Source organism: Falco cherrug, chromosome 3 (assembly GCF_023634085.1).
Source record: "Falco cherrug isolate bFalChe1 chromosome 3, bFalChe1.pri, whole genome shotgun sequence".
Lineage (NCBI taxonomy): Eukaryota > Metazoa > Chordata > Aves > Falconiformes > Falconidae > Falco > Falco cherrug.
The window spans coordinates 99,137,044-99,160,977 of record NC_073699.1 but is presented as its reverse complement, the minus strand read 5'-3'; the positions used below and the strand labels follow the sequence as shown (position 1 = coordinate 99,160,977).

Genomic DNA, 23,934 nt, shown 5'->3' with positions numbered 1-23,934 from the left:
AACCCCCTCCTAAATGTCTTCTCTCTATCATGATCTCAGTAGCCTAAAGACAGCAGCCACAACAGTTTCCCAAAAATAACATGTCAGCAACTTTCAGAGTTTCGTGATTTGTAAATGCCTCTGTGATCAACCTCAGACTTCCTCAGAAATTCTCCAGGGGGAACAGCTCTTACAGATCACAAGGAAAGTACTTTTTTTTTCTTTTTTTTTCTCTTTTTTTCAGATATCTAGAGGGGATGTCCAAATGATTCCTCTTCTGAGAGCTGCCTTGATCTTTTTTTTTAATGAGGAAATTTTCCAGCATATAAATTGGTAGATTTATGTCACTCCAACTGCTCCTGCTTGTCTTGAAAATGATAAAATACACTGAGATGCTGCTTGAGTGCCTATATGGGGAGTTACACATGTAACACTACAGAAATATAGTTTATATTGCTCAGCCATGCTGTAAATTCCTGCTTAGCCCTTAGACCCAAGTCACAGTGTCCTCGTGCTGTCATGACTTGAGGGCTTAAATGTGGTTTCAGAAACATCGCTTCATGTGGCCAAGCTTGCGTAGACACTGTTTGGTTAGAGCTGCAGAGAGAAGGTTGAGAGGGGATTTTGGGAGGCTGGCAAACCCTTTGCCCTGTTATTTTGTCACTCAAGAGAGGCTCTTTTATGTCCTTCACACTGACCCACAAGTGCCCCATGAAAAATCTGATTTCTGCTCAGATCAACACAGAGGGGGGAAAATAAAAGAATTAAAAAGGAGAGGTGTTGTCCTACCAGTGAAGGCAGTTGCAGAGATGGGAGTGACCGAACAGATCTGATGGGAGGAGCACTGGCTCCTACACGTAGGGATTTTCCCTGTGACAGGGAACTTCAAGATAAGCCATCTGGGGGGATTCCCCAGCCTGCCTCCAGAAATAGCACTCTAGAAGCAGTAGCAGTTTCACTCTGCTCTCAGTGTCCAGCCTGCAAAGAGGCACCCTGTTGCTGCTCTGTGATCTGAAGCAGTAAGAGCCATGTCTTGGGGAGTCTACGCTCTGCTCATCGTCCTGTGCAATGGTAAGTGGGGAGCCTTGCATTTTTCCTTCTGGTCTTTCACATTTATTTGTGGGGCTATGTTTTGGGAAGACAGGAAGGATTACCTAAGCAACCTCTTTTAAAGGTGATGTGTACCTGTGCTTTGCAGTTAGGTGCTTGATCCGTGGGGCTTCCGTGGCGATCCCAGACATTGCTGTGAGATGTGCTGAAGAAGTGCTGCTGCCCTGTAAAGTTCTTCAGGACTCCTCAATCACCTACCAGACAGTGTCTTGGTATAAAGTAAGAAAAAAGCCCAAGTTACTTGAGCAGTCTGCTTTGCTTTCCTACCTGATCCTGGCTTGTCTTGTACAAAATGGGTTATTTTATGAAGAGGCATCCTCCTGCCAGGGCAGCAGAGATAAGGCAGCAATGAAAGCATCTGAGCTGGTCACAGGGAATGGGTGTTTTCCATGTCATTGTAGACAGAGTATTTGAGCATGATCTCTGAATTGCTCTTGGCCTGCTTTTCTATCTAACAGTTGCTGGCTGCCAGGGATTAGAATTCAGGCGATGCCCCGTGTGCAGCCTGCCAAATACTACTCCAAAGAGGTGTCTTACCAGGATTTTTCTTCAGAGCAAAAAATGGTGTTTAAAACTTCCAACATCAATGACGTTGTCCCTTAGTTAATCTCCCCCCAAACAGGAGCTGATTTTTCTTTGAAATAGAGGAACTAAACAACTGCTTGCTATTCTTTATGGAGATTTGGCTAGTGAGGGTGGGCATAAAGGCAGGGTATGCAGAAGTCAGATGGAGAGCTAGAAATTCTGATTTATCTCTTTGCAGTCACGAAGCAAAAGTCCCATCTTGACTGTCCTGATTCATAATTCCCATTTCCAAAGCAGGAAAGCCCTGCTGACCACCTGTTTGCAGGGGGGGCTACAAGGTTCAATCAGCTAATGAGCAGAGAAGTCCTTCTCAAAACTTCTCATAGAAAGAGGCAGAGCTGCCCAGTGGTTGAAGAAGTGGCTGTTGACTTGCGGTATGGCACTGTGTATTTGCATCTCAGTGCGTAGTTTCAGCTTATGGTGTGAGCCAAGGTAACAGGGAAAAAAAGATGGTTTTGTTTCCCTGCATTCCCCACTCCCAGTGATGCACTCCTGCCACTTACCATGGGTCAGTTCTGGTGGTCCTCTGGTCGCATGTTAAAGTCAACTCTCTGTTGCTTGTTGTAATAGTGGAAAAATCAATCTGTGAATAAAGATTTTGTGGGTTACAGAGTTGAATTACTTTCCCATGTGATGGGAAAGCAGTGGAAGGGAAAAAAAATGTTGCTTTCTATGGGTGGAAACTGTTAATTTATCTCTGCCAGAACATATAGCCACAGCCTTGGCTTCCTCAGCAGTTTGGTCAGGTAGTTTTAAAATTATTCCCTATGGTAAACCAACAAACAGTGTTATTAGATAGGGCTTCTGTGGTTGAAACTTGCAATGCATCTGAGTTTCAGTGCTGGTACTACAAAGAGCATCTGCCTACTGACTAAACGACAACTGCAACCCAAAGGTACCTAATTCTGAAAGAGCTGTTTCAAACATCTGGCTACCAGCCCATCAGCATGTGCACCTATAGTCTCCTTCTTGTTCCAAAATGCTTAACTAAGCATGGGTGGGAGACAGAGAGGAGGGAATAATGCATTTGGTTGAACATTACTTTGGGAGCTGGGGTAGGCGTCAACTTATACTTTTTTACTTTCTGCTTCAAAAGTTGGATAAGGACATGTATTTTCCATACAGATACATGCTGATTATTTAAGGCCCCATGTTTCCACAGAGTCTGGGCAGGGCAGGGAGCTCAGTGGAGGCAAAGCGTGCTGCCTGGTGGGCTCTGGAGGAGTTGAGCAGCAGTGATAAGAGGTGGGGGACAAATAAATAGGGAGGTTGACTAGATCCCTGAAAATTCTCCCCTAAACTAGCATTGGAAGTCAAAAAATGAAAACAGTTTCAGCAGGCTGAAGTGTAGGGCAGCAAATGGGAGCCAAAAGCCATTGCCCTGATGAAAGAGTGTAAGGAAACCCTGTAGACCTAATTCTGTGTTGTCTTGTAGCTCTTTACAGATCCCCCGGGGCATAAAACAACTGCCCATGCAGGGGAGGGTGATATCAGATGATGCCTTTTGTGTGTGACCCTTCCTTGGCATCCCTTGCCAGTGCTACTTCCCTTTGCAGCAGTCAGCTGTTACAGTCCAGACTGCCACTGCAAGTCCCCTGCCCTGTCCCACCAACCTCCTCTCCCTCCACGGGCTCCTCGCTCTTCCAGCTTCATACATTTGGCTCAGGCACAGACTGTTTTGCCAGTGCTCAGCACGACAGGACCTCATGCTTTTTTCCTCTGCCGGCACTGCCGAAACTACAAGAAGTAACAAAACCTAGCTACCTACCATCCTCGAGGGCTGATGGCACTAATCATGGTACCACAGTCTTCCAGTTACTCATCCCAGCAGGGAGGTGGGAAGTGGGGACAGGCAGTTAATGACACTCTTGTGATGCTAGCCCAAGCCACAGTCACAGCCATACTAGTAAAAGCACAGTGCCAAAGCTAAAAAAGTCTGACTCTTGGCAGGAAAAAGTAATTTAGGGTCAGTATTTTGTGCTGAAGAAGCGATACTTCTTCTAATTTTGGGGCTAGCTAAATAGGCAGTGGCTTGAAGCTCTCCTCTCCTCTGCTGTCCCCACCCGACACTGCAAAAGGAGGGTGAAGGAATGGCAGAGCATGACTGGGCTACCCAACACAAAGAACTAATCTGTTATTTAAAAAACAACTACTGAAGGATTAATCAATAAACACCACGCATACCCCCAAAGGGCTAATTAGAAGGTAATTCCAACAAACGGTATGAAATTTCAGACTGTAAAGTTCAAGCAGCTGTTAGGCTAAATCTTTTGTATGAGGTAACTTTGAACCGTGCAGTAAATGCAAGCAATTAACCTTTGCTTCTGCTGCTTTAAAAAAATGGTGGCGACGACGTTACGGTGCTGCACGTGCAGCTGCTCGTGCAGGGGGGACACTTGGCAAACAAACCTCTCCTTTCCACTGGCATGTCCGCACACTCCAACTAATTAAGTGGCGCTTTTAAATAGTTTGTTACGATCTGCTTTAAAAAAAAAAAAAAAAAAAAAGATACTATTTAAAAGTACTTGCTTTTTTGGTTCTGTATGGAGAAATGATTGTTGAAAGGAGTTAGTATTGCGGTGTCAAAATCCAACGGGATGTAAAAAAGAAGGATTGCATTCAACAGTTCCTTCACTTCTGCTAATGCCTCGTACTGCAAAGAGGCATGCATGCTTTGAACTTGTTGTGCGCCCAGTATCCTTGGAGCTAATTAGATTATTCTCATGCATGAGGTCCCACGTGTAAGTAGTTCTGTGCAGAATCAGGACCACAGTCAGGCAGCTCAGACAAAATGGTTTTTACTTAGAAATACTTCAAGTTGGTAGAAGGTAGAGCACCAAGTCCTCTCCCAGCCTGGTGCAGCTTTTCATTCTGTTTCATGTGGCCATGAAAAATTAAGAAAGTTCGTAATGATGATACCATTCAAGTATGGCTCATTTTTAGGAGTGCTGGGGAGCCTACATGCCATAAAAGCATATATGAGCAGTGTGGAAGTTTACCAGCTGAGAAGTCTGAAAAGAAAAAAAAAAAAAAAAAAGAAAAAATAACTGGGGCATTTTTGTATAAGCACCCAGGCGCTGGGGATTGTGTATGGCAATCCTGGTTTGCATCTCCACGGCCCACCTATGAAACAAGAATCTGGGCAACGAAACTTCACTTACCTTTCTGCCTTGTAGGGCTGTTGAAAACTGAACAATTTCTCTTTGTGTAGTACATGGAAAAGGAGAACCACTTCATAAACCCTCATAATTTTCACTTTATATCCAGTTTGAAAACCTAGTTTAAACACACACAAATGAAGTCCCGGTGGATATTTCACTATTTTGTTCATGTGATAGCCAGAAAAGTCTTAATCTAAAACAAATCTTGAGGAAGAGGAGAGAAGGCTGTACTTCAGTGCAGAGAAGTCTGTTAACTTTATAACACTTCCCTGCAAAATATAAAATTGTGGCAGAATTAAAGGGGGAAGTCATATTGCTAAGTAAGAATAAATGTTCTAGACATTTAATATTAATTGCACCTTCCTTCAAAGGAAATGGCTTTTGCTAAACACGCATAGCTGTTATCTATTAGCATAAGTAAATAGCTGCTAATTTCTTCAGTCTGATTTCTAACACACCCAGAGAAATGCAGTCAAACGGTCCTCAGACATCTATTCAGCTCCAAGTAGCTCCCACACACTGGTGATTTAGAGAGGAAGGGAGCAGTGGAAATTATTTCATAACCAAAACAGTTCTTTTGGTTGACAGGAGTTAGCGTCGGATGCCCTTAGCTAAAAAACCCAAACAGCCAAAACAATAAAGAGGCTGTGTGACCGAGTCGGGGCTTTTCCAGCTGACTCATGTGTCACATGCAGTTGCAGTTCCTTTGCTGTTGTTGTGGGGTTGGATTTTAGTTTTCCTTTTCCTCTGGTCCCTCCCCCCCCTCAAGCACAGAAAACATTCACATGTGTCCACAATTTATGTCTGGGTTTTTTTTTTTCAAATTTAACATTGGTATCTCTACATGATACTGTATAGGAACCATATGGATGTACTTTCAGCACTAATCAAATGTGAAAGTGCTTTTATGCTGAAAAATACACCTATTAAGCGGTTTCAGCTCAATTGTGATCCATTATATGTTGGCTATTGGGCAATGCCAGATTTCTAGATATTTTGCTTCAGAAAATAAATTCCTTCTGGCCTTGTATAGCTTTTAGATCTCTTTAGCAGTCCGAAATTTCAACTTGGCCATTATTCCTGGTATAATTTGAAACAAAACAATTTTTACAATCATCCCACCCTCAGAAGAAAATAAATTAATGCTAATACATTCCACCTTTAAACTGACATCAGGTTTGGACCTGAACCGTTATGTTTGAAATAAAAATTTGCTTTTATGGGAGAAGTGGATTATATTGGCACTTTGATTTACCTGGGAGCCAATGTACCACCTTAGTCTGGAAAAGTTTGATGAGAAAAGGTATTTAATGAGAGTAGAAAACATGAGTTAACAACTGCCTGCTTTCACATGTACATGATAAAATTAAGTTTTAATTGATTAGTTGGGCGTAAGTACTACAGCATAGGTGAACTGCCTCTGTGTAGTAGCACTAGCATGTAATGCTGTAGCAGTTTTCAAGACTGCAGCTAAAACCCAACCAGTTGGACTGAGAAAAGTGTTCATCCCCCTTCTCCCACCTTGTTTTTAGTTCTCTGAAAAACAAATATTTGCTGAAGAGCAGTTAAATTCTGGAGGACTAATTATTCTACCTATTTCTTGTAATTCATCCAGGCAGAGAACAGAAATCAGCTCAGCAGTATTTTCAATCAAAGCTATCTGTTCAATCAAAACTACCATTTTAATATCCACTCTATCACCACCACTATTCTTACCCAAAAGCTCCAGGCTAGGAGAAACTTAACAGGAATCAGTCCATTGACTGCAGAAATGCATGTGGGAAAATCGCAACCTCTTTAGACCAAGTGTTTCCAAGCTTTCGGGAACTAGGATAACTTTCAATTAAACTCACTAAAATAAGGCAACTAGAGCTGGTGGCTCAGAGCTGCGTCCAGTCAGGTTTGAATATCTCGAGGGAGATTTTCCCTGGAGACTCCCCACCCTTTCTGGGCAGCCCATTCCAGTGTTCAGCCACCCCCACAGTAACAACGGGTTTTCTTATGTTTAAATGGAATTTCCTGAGTTTCAGTTTGTGCCCCTTGCCTCTTGTCTCTGGAGGCTGCTGAGAAGACTCTGGCTCCAGCTGCTTTATCCCCCTGGCAATCAGGTACATATTGACAAGATGCCCCCAAGCCTGGTCTCCTCCAGGCTGAAGAGCCCCGGCTCTCCCAGCCTCTCCTCATATGCCAGATGCCCCAAGTCATTAATCACCTCTGTAGCCTTTTGCTGGGCTCTCCAGTACGCCTGTGTCTCTCTCATACTGGGGAGCCCAGCACTGGACCCAGCACTCCAGGTGTGTCTCACCAGGACTGAGCAGAGGGGACAGTCACCTCCCTCCATCTGCTGGAGACAGCAGCTGCCTTTGCCACAGGGGCTCATCACTGGCTCGGGGTCCACTTGGTGGGGGTCCACTTGGTGTCCCCCAGGACAACAGCAGGTTGGCCCCAGCCTGTCCTGGTGCCTGGGGTTATTCCTTGCCAGGGGCAGGACCTGGCACCATCCATTTGCTGAACATCGTGAGGTTCCTCCCAGCCCACGTCCCCAGCCTGCTGAGGTCCCTCTGGATGGCAGCATGACCCTCTGGTGTATCAGCCAGTCCTCCCAGCTTCCTATCATCTGCAAACTTGCTGAGCTTGTCCTCTATCCCAGTGGCCAGGCCGTTGATGAAGGTGTTGGACAGTGTTGGCCCCTGGGGCCAGCATTTCCTCTCAATCCATGGAGGTGATGGAAAACAACAGACTTCGGCCCGCAGCTGATTTCTGGAAAACACCTGTCACAGACATTGCCGTTGGCCAATGTATATGTGACAATAAACATAAACTCACATATCTTTTGTTGTTTAATTTTCTTAATGGGTACTTTTATTTATGCAGATAGGCAGAATGATGCTGCCAGCCTGCAGGTCTCCAATTTCCCAACAAAATTCTTGCTTCAGTAACCCCCAGCAGCCAGCCTGGCAAAGAGACCCTTTTTATGCAAATAGATTCAGTAGCATTTCAACCGGTCCCCACGCGAGTCATGATTTGCCTTTTGAACTTTGGTAAAGCCATTAACAGCAAACATGGGAGCAGGAGGAGCCCAGCCCCCTCCTCTCCTCCCTTCGGAGGTGGGGAGCAGGGGAGCCGGTGCCGCAGCTTGCTCGCCAGTGAGGTGGAAGGGAAACGAAATGCAACCAAAATGCAGGAGGAAAACATTTTATCGCAGATTAAAGAAGAGGATGGTCCCTACACAAGTGGATTGCTGCCACCAACAGCGCTTGCTTCCATCCCTCTAAGCTTGTGTGGAACTAATTAGGTAAAACCCCTAGCATTTACCTTGGGCTGTGGTATCACCTGGAGGACACTTGGCATGAATTAGTGCTGGATTACCATAGGAGCTTGAGCTGCAAAATGATCTGTCTAGTGAGAGTCTGCCAAGTAATTCACAGGAGGTGGCAAACAAAGTGGCATTTCCATGATTTTAATTAGGTTTTGGGGGAAAAGAGGTTAGCTTGAATAGAGCAAGAGGCAGAGCGATGACCTTACCGAACATCTCATGGACTTCCTTCTACACCGCTGGGATATGGGGACACACTCTGCAAATTGGCTCAGATGTTTCCTCCCTACTTAGAGAATTTAAAAAGGGAGGGGTTGATGGTTTTTTGGTAAGATAATAGGAGATAAGATTGCAGTGGAAAAAGCGCTGGTTCAGGCATCAGAGAAGGGGTTGCTATGACCTCTGAGGGATGGATGTGCTGTGTGTAGAGGCTGGAAAAATGCCACCAGATGTCCCTGTAGCCTAAAAAATGTAAGGAGGCTGCTGGGCACACCAGCACCACCTCCGACTGCCTTGCCTGCCTTTGCTCTTCAGTAAAGGGGAGATTTAATGCAGAAAGAGGCATGCAGACCCTGAATTAAACCCACACGTGTGAACCGTTCCTCCTCCTCCTCCCCAAATGCAAAGGTTTGTGACCCCATCCAGATTGCAACTGGTTTCTTGACAAGTGAGGGAGCCAGGTTAGGTCACAACGTCACTTTTTCTTCTATTTTGGGGAAAGGCATGTTGTTAGCACAGCTTTGTGGACACTGTTTTGCCTTGCACAGAGCGGGTCTGCGTAAGGCACAGTTCTGACTTGATTGTCTTCAGGGTCACCGTCACTGTGCTTGTGACAGCGGCTGAGAACCCTGGAAAACTTTGGTTGCAATAATCAATCCTATCCCTCAGTGTCCCTATAAATCAGGGAAGTTAAATAATTTACCAAAAATTTCACTGCGAATAAGCACATGGTCAGGCATAGGATGCACGGGCTTAGTTGAGTTCTCCCTTATCCTGGCAGTGGTGATTACAACTGCACGCAGAAAGATCAAAGTGTTTTCTGATTCCCAGGTTGCAGCCACGAGAATCACAGCACCGTTTGCCACCCAAGACAGCAATTATTTATGCTACCAGTGAATTAAGAAAAAAAAAAAAAAAGAGCAAAACTGATATTCTGTGTGTAGCTCAGATATCCTATCTTTATTTTAGGCCAATGCAAAGGGCAGCCAGGCTGGTTCTCTTTATTGCCCTGCAGACAGTTTTAAATTTCAGTGAGGAAGGGGGTGGTAAGGGAAGGGAGAGTGGCAAAAATTAGATCTGAGGGAGGTCAGCTCTATCCACTTAACTGCTATTGACCCACATGTAACGAGAGCTGAGCTCAGCCTGGGTATTGGAATTCCTCTGGCTGCATCTCTATGTGCAGAGCCTGAAAATACCTCAATCCCTGTGGCACAGTGAAGTCCCCACAGCCTGAAAACCACCGTCGATACCGCTTGTCTCATCGCTGCTCGGGGCTGAGCAAAATAAGCAAGAAGCTGGGGTAAATTTACTGGGGGATTAAGAGGAAGAAGGTAGTTTCTTCCCACTTGCTGGGTAAAGTGTGGAAAGCCCCAGGGAATTACTGCTCCGTGTTTCAGATGGTGCACTAAAAAAACCCCTTTTCTGAGAAAGGATCTTTACAGTTATGAAAATCTTGTGCTTTAGTTTGATTCCCCAGTTCCTGAAAAGTTCCCCAACTTGCAGCTCATTTTACACCATTTTAGGGCTGTAAAAGTATAACGGAGCATCAGGCCCGTGTTTCTGCGCAGAGTTCTGAGTACGCTTTCCTCATGCAAACACGTGAAGGGGAAACCAGATACTCCCAGCCTCAGTATGAGAAAACTGTGTTAATTTTAATAACTTACAGCATAACTGTTATACCCTGGTGCAGTAGCGACACTGATAGAAAGTAAGCGCTGACATGCAACCCAAAAATGTGTCTATTAAAATAAAATAATAATAATAAAAAAGCCTTGGCTTATGTTAGTTATAGGTTTGGCTGAAAAGCTGAGCCTTGGACTGTACGAGCTGGCTCTGGCTCTGCTGGTCCACAGAAAGCCTGAATTCATTACCCGGGAAACCTTCACGGAGGGCACGCTGCCTCGAATCCCAGGGAGCAACATCGATGAATAAGAATGGACATGGGCTAATTCAAACCCTTCTCCCATCTTTCAAATCAAGTTAGTGATTTCTCTCTTCTTTGCGGTTCCCAGCCAACTGTCATTTTCAGTGCATCCTATTGCCCTGCAGTACAAACTGTTCTGGGAATACACTTCATTCCTCCAACAGACTCTCAGCAATGCCAAGGAATGTCGCTCTTCTGGTTACAATTAAGAAATTCAACACAGAAACGCTCCCCAAGTGCACCAGAACCTGCTTGTGACCTTCACGCAAGCGAATCTGAAGGAGTCGAAGCAATTTTTTGTTCTTTGGTTCCAATAAAGAGGGGAAGGGAGGCAGAGGGGGGGAACCCCCATTCCTCCAGAGAAGCACTGTGGTTTCAAGGGTCAGCTGCATGGAAACTGGCACGGGGAGGTGCAGTTTCCAGGGCTGCATTCCCACAGGGAGCCCTGGGCTGCAGGGTGGCTGGGAGGGTGCCAACCAGTGCTGGCAGAGCTGGCGTGCCGTGGCGTGCCTGCCAAGAGAGGCTGGTGGGGTTCCCAGCGCCGCATGGCAGAAAGCGTGCTGGCAGGGCGAGCGGGGGCGGCGCTGGAGCCCACCTGCCTGCTGCCACGCTCTCCTGGCCACCTCTGGTCTCCAGAGCCAGTGCTCAGTGGCGGGGTAGGGCTGACTCAGCTCCATCCCCACGGGCCACTGCTCGAACTCTTCTGGGGCCTCTGCAGAGGCACTCTGAGAGCAAACTGCCGCTGCCCTTTATTGTGTTACATCTCTACCAGGGTTGAGTCCAGGTGGGGCAGATTTAGAAGCTCTTACGGAGTAGCTCTATAGTACCTAGTTCTAAACACACGGTCTATTTAAGCAAAAAAGCATCTACTTTTTGATCGCGAGTGTGAACGTATTAGATGCTTTTGAGGTCCCGTTCCCCTCCAACCCCCCTTCAGCCTCTGCATTATCAGCCATAAGCTGGCTTTAAAACTCTCTTTCCCCTAAAACGCAGGGGGACAGTGTTGCTGAAGATGAGAAATATGTTTGTGTTTCCCAGATGGCTGGAGATGGTGAAGAAATAGCATGGAAAGTCCTTGATGTGGAATCTCATTATCCAAAAGAACTTGGGGGGTCCCTGGAGCTCTCCAACGACACCTACTTTTCGCTGAGGATCAAAAACGCGACCAGCCAGAACAGCGGGACGTATAAGTGCACTTTGGGGGTACAGAGCGGAGAACGCAACCTGAGTGGCACAGTCACGTTAAAAGTAACAGGTACCGTAGAGCCTCTTGATTGTCCCAAGTTCTGCATGGCATTTCATGAAGGTAACAGTCTTAAAATGTTTTACAAGCAGCAGAACAACTTAACACCTTGGTTTACATTTTAGGTTGCCCTGGAATAGAAGATGAAAAATTGAAAAAATACAAAGCCGAGCTTTTCATGCTGACTTGCCTTGGGATTTTTTACTTGCTGCTCATCCTTTTTACCTGTGTAAGTAATTCTCTTTCTCATAAATGAATCAACCAAACCCAACAAAAACCCCAGCACTCATTTTCTCTCCTGGCACCGCCTTAATGCAGCCGGTCAGAAATTTGTGTTCATGGCTAATTTATGATCAAACCCTTTAAATCCTCACACAGTACTTTCAAAGCCAGAGGAAACAGGTGCCTGAGAAACACACGATGGAGTTCCAAAGAGATAAAACATTTCACTGCACCCCAATAAACTCAAACCAGACAGTTATTTTCCTGCACCCCATTGCCTGTTTATGGTTCCAGTTACTCTGAGTAGCCAGCTAAGTCTTTGGTTCAAGGGCACATCAACAGCTCTTCTGGTCTGGTGCTTGGGAACAGCATTTGCCTGAGGTGGGGGCATGAGCCCCCACGATCCTTTCCCCACCTAGGGCATCGCTTTGTGTGATGGCATGATGCACAAGTTCAAGGCTACCTGTTTTTTGACTCCATTTCCATACCTGTGAATCGGGGACAACCCCGTTTCAGACGGGCATTTTTGCAGAGCTCCGTCTTTCTTGTTAAACTGACAGTTTAAGATCCTTGGTAAAGAACCTCCTTGGGGTATTATCCGTACCCTTAATGAGGGCTGGTGGTTCTGGGAAAGGTGGGGAGAGGAGGCATGTGGGAAGCTCACTTGGCAGAGGCAAAGCCAGGCTTTGCCTGCGGTAGCGGTGGAGTCACCCCCCGGCGCAGAGCTCTGCGCCTCCTGGCTGGAAGGCAGCCTGAGCCCTGGGTACTGGTACGATGCAACATGGGCTGCATTTCTAATTAAAACCAAAACAAACCCAACCCCAGCGTTTTGGGAGGTCAGATTTAACTTTTGCTGCCTCTTTCATATTTGCCTTCTTGTTTTGCTCCTCAGCAGATGAATCATAACTGTTGATTGGAGAATATCTAATTAGCTGCAGCTAAATGTAGCTTTTCATGTATCTTCAGGGAGCAATTAAATTTATGTCTGTCTCTTTTTTAGATTGACAATCCTGCCAGTAATTTGTGCTGTTCAGACTAAAGTTTGACAAGATAAATCTTGTAGGAATTTGTTAGGATGAAAGTATGAAAGCAAGGATATCACTCTGAGCAGAACAGGGGCATCTGTCTCTTCTGTGTCCTGAAAGAATTTCAGATCTCTACAGAAACCTCTCCTTCACATATGGAAAAAAAAAAAAAGTCCCAGTTTTAGTGGTGCAGTTAAAAAAAAACAGAGCTGTGTTGTGAAGATAACCACTCAGGTAGAATTACGTGTATCTTACTCCCAGGTTAGATTCAGTCTCAGGTATCAGCCTAGCTTTTGTCAGAATGTGATATTGCCCTGATGTCACAAGTGAGCTTCATTATTTAAAACGCCTGTTAAGTTCTTACAGGTTGCCTTGCCTCCACTAAGCTCCACACACATGAAGTTTAAGGCTGGTTGGCAGGACTGGGGCTTTACTTTGACAACTTGATGAAATTATTTCAGGCACTGGCCTGTATTGAAGGCAGGTGGGAGCACACTTGCAAGAGCCTGATGGAAGGCTTGCTCGTAGGAAAGCTTGAATTACATAGAAATTTTGATTTGTGACTTAAGGCTTTTGTCCTATAAAGCTCCATGACTGAGCAAGAAACAGCAGCATTTCTCTGTGCTGGGTGCTTCTAGTGACAAACAAATGGAAAAAGTGTAATGAGCTATGGTCAGCGAGAAGAAAACCCAAAACTTTCAAACTTTTAAAAAAATTGCCTTTGATAGGAATTCTCAGTTTTAAGCTTTCCTTTCTGTTTTCTCTTTTAGACGTGTCTAAGAAAAGAGAGTATGTCTCCCAATTACCAAAAAAACAGACCAGATTTGAAACACATGCTCACCCCCATCAATGTACATGAAATGACAACTTTCCAGGATTTAAACAGCAACAGCACTTGTAAAAATGAGCTTACTTCAAGTTCTGTCTAAGTTAACATTGCTGGCACCAAGGGGTGACCAGTAGACATGACACAAGCTGGATGGCTGGGTGGTACAGAGAGGAGATAAACGATAATGTACAGCCTCTTCAGAGCAGGTTGAGAGTGCAGGTAGCAGTGATCTGCCTGCACAGGATGAGCCCTCGACAAGGACTGTTAAGCACTACAGTAATTTTGGGGAGCTAGGCGGCTTAGAAATACCGTCACAGCTACACAACGGTGCTACCGTGCTGTTATGAAGTTGGCATCAAATTTATTTCACTTTGCCGTGCAGCTCTCTTGTTCGGAGGGAGAACATGCCTGCGATACAAAGACCAAGTTATAGGGAGGCCACGGCAGTGTGAAGGATTAAGCTCTTCACTGAACTAATAGCTCTCATCTTTCACAAGTAAACACAACAGGTGCTGCTGTATGAAAAGGTGAGTGTGGGGGGCTGTCTGCTCCGAGCCTGGTTCTGGATGGAGTTCCTGCACCGCAAATGGGATCTGGCTTGCCACGTGATGCTCAAGTAAGCTGCAGAGGTGACTTCATCCTCTTGTCCTGGGTGAATCAAATCAATATTTGCTTTTAAATCTCAGAGTGGCAGATAGGCTGAAATGTAAGAAGGGAGAAAATATTCTGGAAATCTTTCTGAAACGAGAGGAACTTTCTTTCTCTGCAAGAGAAACAGAGACACATTTCCCAGAGGTATCTCTAGATAGGTCAATCCATAGGAAGCTTCAACAAGACTGTTAACCTTAAACCAACAAAAACAAGAATGAAGCCGCCCGTGATATTAAGGACATGTAAAGATGACTTATTTTGTGGTTTATTAAAGATGAAGTCAAATGCATGCAACACCTACGTCGGTCAAGTTACAGGAGTGATGATCAAAGATAGCTTGGAAGAAATCAACTCTGTATCTTTGGGATGTATTAAGTCAGCTGTGAGATACAGGAATGGAAGAGGGGGAATAAGAGTGCCTGCTGTTGGTGCTGACCGTGTTTAGTATATGTGAAACAAGGACGTGAGGAAAGCTGGACTCAGGCACACAGTATAAGGGAGAGAAGACTTGTCCTCCTGGACCAAAGAAAGCAGGAGAGATTTGGGAACCTGAAATCAAGGAACATCCCTTATCAGGCTGCTGGTGCAGAAGGTGAAGCAAGAGGAGCCTAGAGTGACTGTGGGTGTTTACAACACGACACGAGCATTTGAGCCACAACATGAGAATTCACAAGCACTTAAGGACACGCACAATCTTTTAAAAAAACAAACAAACAAACAAATCCTCCAAGAACTAAATTGCAACATTGGGATTTCTAATGCAGTTTGAAATTCCAGGCTGTTGACAAGGATGGTCTTTCTGTAATCCTTTGACTAATTAATGGTGAAGTGCTGATGGGGAGAAAGCACTGTGCATCACTTAGTATTGCTTCTGTGAGCAGGGTGTATGTCTGCATTGCTGGAGTCCAAGGGATTCCTGACCAGAAAAATTGTTACAAGGGATGTGCAATTTACTTAGAACGTGGTCAATTAATGCTGCATTTTCTTTGTTATAATCAATTTTTACATATAATTGTGTGTAACATACTTGAAACAAAATTTCAGAGGTAACCTACCATTTGTTTCTGTGTGTTGCATACGACAAATAAACCCAGAAATACTAGGTATCAATTGTGTTTTATTTTTACAACCAACATAATTACATTAAATAACGTAGATGCCTGATCCAGCCTCTTCTGCAGGGAGAGGGCATGTACGTGCATATAATTGATTAAGCAACGGATAATTTTATGCATTTCTATAGACCTAAGTTCATTTAAATTTTCCTCCAAATTTCACTTTCTGTCCAAAGTACTTTCTAAAACACCTCTTTCCTACTGACAGGCAAGTTATTAGGGAAAACACAGGGGTGTTCCAGCCTACCCACAGCTACTTTTAAACAAGGCACACCGTCATGGGTGACCTGGGTGTTTAGGTGGCAATAATGCAAACTGGAATGTGCATATGTAATAACTGGCCTAGGGTACAAGTTTCTCCATTTGGTCAGAAAGGCTTAATACCTGACAGTCATAATTATTTTATTATTATTATTGATTGTTTTTTTTAGGAGAGCAGACAAGAGGAAGAAAGGGAAAATTCATTTGAAAGGAGGTGATAATTAATTAGCAGCAAAGGCTGAAATGTTTAAAATGACTTCTTCAGATGTATAAATAGGAGCAGATCAGATAGAATGAAAAAAGGGACTTTGCGTAAGCAACTATACCCATTATTTTTTCCCAGAGCAAAACTCTCTACGATACAGAAGATTGGGCCTGAGGCAACTCTACTGGGAGTCAAACTTGAGGCTCGGAAGTTTCAGGCTGGTTGTTTCTGGGGATTTGATGCAGGCCCAGCAAAATGCGTTAAACTGTTCAGAAGGAGCAAGCAGTGAGGAGGTCTTACACCTAGACGCTTGGTTGAATCACAGCACTGGAGAGAAACAGGCAATGTCCTAAAGCGATGAAGGTGCCTGTGCATCTGGGGTGTAAAGGATGTAAAGAAACTCTTGTGGCACTGTAGGATGAAAATGAATATTAGCTAGAAGTATTATGAATGAGAACTAGGCAGCTGATGGGTATATGCTAATATACTCCAGCGACTTCAGCACTAACAGGGGAAAAAAAACCATAAAAAATCGTGTCTTGGCTGAAAATCTTACAGAATGAGATACACATGCTTATCAGCATAATACCTCAGAGGATACGGTTCTTTCCTTGCAATATGGACCTGTGGATCTAAGTGTCCTCATCAAAAGTACTGCCCCAGCCAGCCTGGTGTGCAAAGGGTGAGCACATATACGCACTCTTGAGACTTTAACACTTTGTTATTGAAGGGAACATGTTTGTGGCTCACACAGTCTAATAGCTCTTTTGATTATACAGAGTAACTTCCTTGTTGGATAGAAAAATCTGTTTTATTTTCCACTACTCTTCTTATTGATGCCTTCAGTTTTGTGAGATGATAGCATACATGTATGTTAGAAGAGCTCTTTGTAATACTTTCTTATGATACTATTTAGAATCAGGAATTCAATTAATCTCAAAAAAGCTATGACGTGGGATATAACGTAATCTTTTTTTTATAAATAAAAGCCGGACACCTGGAAATCAGAAAGCTCCTGAAGAAATCTGGCTCAGAACTGGAAAGAGAGCTGAGGTTTTCTGACTCTCCTGTGGGTGCCTTAACCACAGGAGCTTCCTTGTTAGTATTTCTTGGAGGTTTCCTAACATTTTAATTGATTTCCCCACCCCCACAACCTGCGTTTTTCTATTGTTTTGTCCAAAGGTGAGCCACCTGCGTTCAAAGATAACAATAAGCATTATATATAAAATTACTCATACCGAGCAGGTTTGTACGCCTGTTATTAAGAAATATACAGGGAAACACTGCATTGCATGGGGAAATTACCCCAAAGAGAAATTGTGACAGTCATACACCAGAGCTAAATGAATATCCAAAATGGCAATAAGGGAGAGCTAAAGGACATAATCCACGAAATGCTGAGTGTATGAATTACAGCCCTTAGCTAAGCCTGATTTGTGTGGCTAGCACTTACACAGCAGATAACCCAGGCTGACAGTGACCTTGACAGCATTGCAACTGTAATATTTTCTCTAAAAGCTGAACAGTTTTCAGCCTGTTTCTCCTGAGCAGGAGCTACAAGCGAGCTTGTATTCAACACGGTGGACCAAAGTAATCCTCTGTGTGCACCTGTGAACGATACAAGTGGAATATGTCTCTTTGGGCATGCAAATGCCCCCCTCCCTTCTTTCTTCTGCCCTTGAGAAGACCATTCGGGAGACCACAAAGAGCGTTTCCCTGGTGCATCCATCCCCTTTCTTCCCCCTCTCAGCGCGGAGCTGAGCAGCGATGCAGCGCAGCAGGGATCTGGTTCCAAGTCCATTGAGCAACTGCAAGTATTTAGTGACCTTCTTAACCAGTATGTCAGACCCTTGGGAACTGCAATTGATTTTCCTCATCTCTGTATGCAAAGGCAACATTTCTACACCCCGTTACAGCTACACAGTTAGGTAACAAACGCTTTCCCCACAGTTCCTTTTTAAGTAGATATCAGCAAAAGCCCTAATTCTCAGTCATTGGTGGAACAAACTGCTGGGGAGGTTAAAGAGTTACAAGCAGACGAAATACCAAACTTTTTGGTTGATGGTCTGTTCTCTCTTCAATTTGCTGCCAAGACCTGTGTTTGCAGTGCTCTGCTTTTTGCTGACTACAGCTGATACTACTTGTGCGTGAAGCTGTGAGAAGAGTGCCGTGAACTCTCCAGAGCAGTGATGTAAATCCTGAAGCATCCACCAAGGGGATGGGTGGTGGCAAGGCTGATACAGGTCACTGCAAGGAGCGGTGGGTCCTTTGAAGGCTTCATCTTACATCCAAGCCATATGAGCGTTCCCACCCTTTGAGGGAAAAGCTTGCTACGTCCCCGTGGCTGAGTTACAAGTCCATCTGTTATGCTGCAAATGGGCAGCTTGGGCTGATTTTAAGTGTTTGCTCTGTTAAGAGACAGATGCCACAGCTGGTGTAAAATAAATCAAAAAAACCCACAAACCAGCCCCATGGAGAGACTGAAGACAAGGAGCAGCAACTAAGAAAAGAGATAGGTCCGAGGGGAAACAGGGCTTGCGCAAGCCCAGCACAAACGTGGGCTTTGCTCTCTGCGGAGTCTTTCAGTTGCTTCTGTGAAGGGAGTAAGAACAGCCTGTAGTGGCTGGGGTTTTGTTTTTGTTTTGTGTATTTGGGGTTTTTTTTTTGGGGAAAAAAAAAAAAAATTGCACTGTGTGCCTCAGTTTCCCTGTCCATGAATGGGAGCGAATGAGTTCAAGTTTTGTCCTGAATGACAGGTGGGAAAACTGGCACTATTTACAACTTGTTGCCTACCTGGAGCTGAAAGGAACCTTTTACCCAAGCTGTCTGTCAGCTGAGAGAACAGGAGGCTTGAACTGCTGGACATCAATGTTAAGGGGAAAAGGCCCTGCTGGCAAGAGAAACTGGGTTACTAAGAAACTGTAAGAAGAGAAATACAGGAGTCTGCAAATGCTGGGGTCTAGACCAAGCACCTGTAACACAAATGTATGACAGTTTCCACCCACTCCCTTTTGCTATTTTCATCCCATCTGAATTCCAGCTCTGCCAATACACTCTCACATCTGTTCTCAGACTTGGTATCAACACCGATTTAATCATATTCCTTCCATCTACTGAGCTGGAAGTGGAGGGTTAGTACAAGCCAGGAGAAATTAACCCCTTCCCTTCGTTAGTGCCAGACATGTGCCACGTGGCCGCTGGTGTTCAGGTGGGCAGCAGAGCCGGTGGGGCTCGTCAGCTCCCCGGCCACAGGGTGTGCTGGGCACATCACTGCTGAGATAACCTGGCAGATCCGTGCCGAGCACTGGCGGTCTGGAAGGCCAGCAGCACCTGGGGTTCTGTGAGCAGGAGCACAGCCAGCAGGTCAAGCAGATCCCCCTGCTCAGCTCAGCCCTCACCTCGATACCTTGTCCAGATCTGGGCCCCCGAATCTGCCCCCGAGGCCATCAGGGCTGGAGTGCTAGCCCTGTGAGGAGAGGCTGGGGGACGGGGGCTGGTTCAGCCTCCACAAGAGATGGGTTTGGGGAGACCTACAAGCAGTCCCCCCAGTACCTACGAGAGAGTTATCAAGAAGACAGAGCCAGGCTCTTCACAGCGATGCATCGTTGGAAGATGAAAGGCAATGAGCATAAGTTGAAACAAGAGTAGTTCAGACAGGAGTATCATTTTTTCCTGTGAAGGCAGCAAAACAGTGGAAAAAGTTGTTCACAAAGGCTGTGGAGTCTCCATCCTTGAAAGTTTTCAAGACGTTAGCTGGACAACCCCCTGAGCAACCTGGTCTGGTCCCGTAGCTCACACTGCTTCGGGTGGGAGGCTGGGCTTGAGACCTCCTGAGGTCCCTTCCCACCTCACTTGTTCCATGAATCTATGCTCTTCGGGGTCAGAGAACAATTATTTGCCACGGCTCTTCAAGATGTTCATTGCAGTATGAATGGACCATGCCAAGACATCTGCCCTCTGCCACTAGTGAGCACATGTACCTCACACAAAATTTGTAGACCACAGTATGAAAACCAGCTGCAGGATAAAAGAAAAATGGACAATGGCCAATTTGTGCCTCAAAAATGGACACCTAGTCCTTGTCCACTGGTTAAAGGTTAATAAAAATGCAGGTCAAAAATGAAGGGTTTTTTTTACAACAAACTAGGGTTTTTTAACTTTACTTCTTCACTCAAGGATAAACATGCAAGGATACGTGGGGCACTGTCAGAGACCTTTCTCTGTGTCCTGGCTTTTCTCAGTATGAAATACTTCTGCTGGTGGCCCTTACAGAAATTCAGTCTCCCACACACCTTGCACTTGAATTTTGTAAGTGTTCATAATATGTGACATTTAATAAAGACAGTTTTTGCTGCATTCCATCCCTGGGTCTCAGAACTATATGACAGCAATGGGCAAGTGACTGCACATGCACACAGCGGCTCATGGAGCCAAGGACACGGTCTCATCATTTTTTGGTCTGTGCAGCACTTAGCCACAGGGTTTTACATGTGGCTAAAAAGAATTTATTAAAGAAATTTCTAACCTGTGGCACACTGTGGCGAAAAAGCCAGCCTCCTGTTTAGGAGGCACAGATAGGTTTCTCACACTGGGATGCTCTGGTCAACCTTTGTCCTGGTGGACATCTGGGGTCAGGAACTGCTGCCTCGTGGGGCAGTTCAGCAGGAGGGTCACTGCTGGTGGAGCTGGAGCCAAACCGCTTTCCTGGCTGGGGGAGGCAGCTCCCCCTTCTCCAGACTGTCTCACACAGCTCCCATCCTTGGGTTTGCAACTCTGCCCTCAGCTTGCTAAACACTGTGATGCCAGAGCAGATGCTGGGACCTTTCTGCTGGGCTGCAAGACATGGTCCTTCAGCTAAGCCCCTCCAGACCTGCGTTTTGCAGGACCTAAGTTACTCAGGAGCTCCTTATTGCTGCCTTACTTCCTAGGGGTAGTAGCAGGAAGCCTACACTAAGGACTGTGAAGTGCCCCTATATTATGTAAGTGCCCAGGATAAACAGATGATCTGTGTGGGACTTTCTGGAGGCCACCTGGTGCCCAAGCAGGAGTGAGAGACGTGCATGCTATAGCAGAACTTTTCAATGCACTTTTTAAGAGCAGCATCTACATGCAAATTGGGTTGCCAGGCCCTCTGCCCTATTTACTATATAAATACATCCAAGTGGATTAAGATCGAGGCAATTGTGACTGGCTCACTGCTCTCTACTGAACAGAGGGACTAGTTAAAGTGCTCCTTCCCTTGGAAAACCAAAAAACCACTCCCCACCCCCCCCCGACCACCCAACATCAGTGAAAAAAGACAAGAAACATTCCTACAACATTTTCTACAGATCCTAAACAACCAAATTTGGTGAAGTTTGCGATGACCCTAGACCAAGAGATCCTCCCTTCGGTTGGTGCTCCCTGTCACCCAAGCAGGTGTCACATCTCCCAGGTTTGCCTTCGCACAGCTTCTTTCCATTTCACTCCATCTTAACAGCTGTAAATGGCTCTGGAAAATTGTACTAGTACATTTCCATTAACATTAGCAAAAGAAAAAAAAAAAGTCAACTCCGCTGACAACAACTGTTGGTGTATGAAGATTAATCTTTATATAGCACGCAGAACATGGATCTGTTCTACATCTTCCAGTACAGCCCGTACTTTCTTTCAACTCCTTCTCAACAATAGCTTTCATGCAAAAAAGAAGAAAGTTAAAATAAAAATCGCTGTATTTTAGCATTAATACATTCACACTGCAATTCTCTCAGGCTTCACAATTTATGCCGTACTTGGCAAACTATTTCTCTTTCTGCTAGCAGCATGGGAGACAAGTGGAGTTACTCAACCCAGGTTCCTAGGAAAGAAGAAATACAGCTTTGTTCCACTTTGAAGAAATACTCACAGGCTTATCTTATTTGCAGCTCATAGCACAGAAATAATTAAAGCTTTTGCCACATTAAATAGCAACACACAACTGAATGCATGGGAGGCCTACCCTGACGTAAACACGATGGCATGGCAAGTGTTAAAGCTTTGTGTATGGTAAATTAGGGCTTTGAAAAACATCTCAGTTGGGAGTAATTTTCTAAAATTTTGAAACACGAATTGCTGATTCTTCTCCTCCTCCCCCCTCCAAAGTGCCTTTGAGGATTGGTCACTTTGGAAAAAAAACCTAAAATAAAGCATCAACACTTGACACGCTCGATCCATCCATAAACGTAAACATGCCTGAACTGCAGTTGTTATTTTTTTTTTCTTTTACTAAAGAGCATGTGGAAGTAATTACCTGAATGTAAATGTGATAAAGAATGGATGAAATGCAAACCAAATGATGCCTTATTACTTAATACAAAGAGACTGTTCTGCGAGATCAAAGTTGTGCCGCACAAAAAGTAATGGGTTTCACTGGAGAGACAGGCTTCAGAGATTTGTTTTAAAACACAGCTGCATTTTGATGAAATGCTAAGTAGACAAAATTGGGGTAAGTTTAAAGAGTTTCCCAGAACCTGACCTATGATCTGGAATAACATCTTTGCTCTCCTCCCACCTTCTGCTGCTCCCAGATGCTGCCAGGGTGGCAACGAGAAACTTCCCTGGCTTCATTGCGGCAGGGGATGAGAGCTGCCCTGTCCCAAGGTGGGGAAGGAGTGTCACCACCAGCAACCCCTGCAGACACCAGCAAGTGAAAGACCTTCCCAGTGCACTGGCATCACATCCCTTGCGCCAGGGCCCCTGTGTGCCCCAGCCATTGCCCCGTGCCCGGCTGCCACCTCAGCACATACTCGTCCTTCGAGTCAATGAAATCAGGAAAGGCAGCGAGACAACTTCTCCCAGGAACAAAAGAACAGAAGCACAGGAGAAACCTCAAGAGTCATTTCCAAACAGTTTCCTACCGCAGGCCATTTAATAAAACACATTTTACAATTCCCATCAAGAGCCTGCTTTCTCCTCCACCGCCTTCTCCAGTGTTAGTTTCACTTCTCTATCATTTTATAGCGATCTATATTTTTAAGAAGCTGTATGTAACACACAAGGACAAGGTACGCGGTTTCTGCAAAGCTCCACAGCAACATCTGAGCCCATCCTCTTGGCCTTGCCTTCCCTCCCACATCCCTCCCTGCCCAGGAGCCCAACTGTTGTTTCAGATCATGCAGATTGGGCCGTCACCTTTGTCACAAGTCTGCAGAGTATCTAGCGCAATGATTGACAGTGCTGGCTCCAAACGTAATGTAAATCAATGAGCAATAAAGTTAAGTATCCAAGTCATGCATAGAGAAAGTGACCTGACATTGGACTGTAAGCATTAATTAAAAGAAGAAAAAAAAAAAAAAAGCAAACAAAAAAGCATATTTAACTAGGAACATTGGATCCTGAGTTATTGAAAGGATTTAAAAAATAATGAAAGTTAAAAAGAGCATGCACAGAATTAATGCTACCTATCTCCCACAGCAATATCTCTTTAAAAGAAATCATATATGTTAAACTCCCAAAGAGACTATTTTCTTTTGTTTTTCAATTACATGCAATAATGGGGAGCATTCTGTGAAGGAGGCTGATGCTTATGCCTCCAATAAAACCCAGGGTACTGTACCTCATTCATGCTCATTTAACAATCTCATAAAGAAAAAAGCCCAAAAATGTAACCAAGTTATGATTGAATCAAATATTTTCCCTTCTAATCAGTGAAGAATTGTTAAGGATTGTTATTGAAAACTCATTGTTATGCAGTATTTTTGCAGTGGCCACAGTGTTCAAAGCAACTTAGGGAACAAATATAAAACACACTTGCCACCTCAGAGAACACAGAGTTTAGAGCGGCTTTGATCATGCAAACACTAATTCTTTCATTTTAGAAGGGTTATTCATGGGAATAAATATTAAAATGTTACCAAGCATTTACACTGTCAGATCATAATTAGATACGACCATGACATGTTGCAAGACAAACTAAAGATGAAAAAAATGTGATGATTGAGTACAGCTCACCTGGGCGAGCTGTGTGCTCATCCTGGTGCTGGAGCAGCTTTTCTGGTTTCCCTTCTTGTCCTCTCCAGCTTGCTTGGAGTCAGAAACTGGAGGCCCAGAGAGAATCAGGAACAAGGGGGTG

At 44.7% G+C, this 23,934-nt stretch overlaps 1 protein-coding gene across 1 annotated transcript; it reads left to right on the top strand.

Annotated features, from left to right (window-relative positions):
• Positions 1–891: 891 nt before the first annotated feature.
• On the top strand, positions 892–15,370 carry CD83 (CD83 molecule). Its single transcript, XM_027799166.2, has 5 exons — positions 892–1,050; positions 1,178–1,308; positions 11,333–11,549; positions 11,663–11,766; positions 13,555–15,370. Exons 1-5 carry the CDS (start codon positions 1,008–1,010, stop codon positions 13,711–13,713), a joined length of 654 nt encoding a protein of 217 aa, XP_027654967.1. The 5' UTR covers positions 892–1,007; the 3' UTR covers positions 13,714–15,370.
• Positions 15,371–23,934: the final 8,564 nt, after the last annotated feature.

Bases quoted from the DNA above. Each gene is read 5' to 3' on its own strand.
- CD83 (XM_027799166.2), top strand. From the start codon at position 1,008: ATGTCTTGGGGAGTCTACGCTCTGCTCATCGTCCTGTGCAATG. The intron at 1,051-1,177 runs GTAAGTGGGGAG...TGTGCTTTGCAG, and splicing joins GCTCATCGTCCTGTGCAATG to TTAGGTGCTTGATCCGTGGG. The intron at 11,550-11,662 runs GTACCGTAGAGC...TTTACATTTTAG, and splicing joins AGTCACGTTAAAAGTAACAG to GTTGCCCTGGAATAGAAGAT.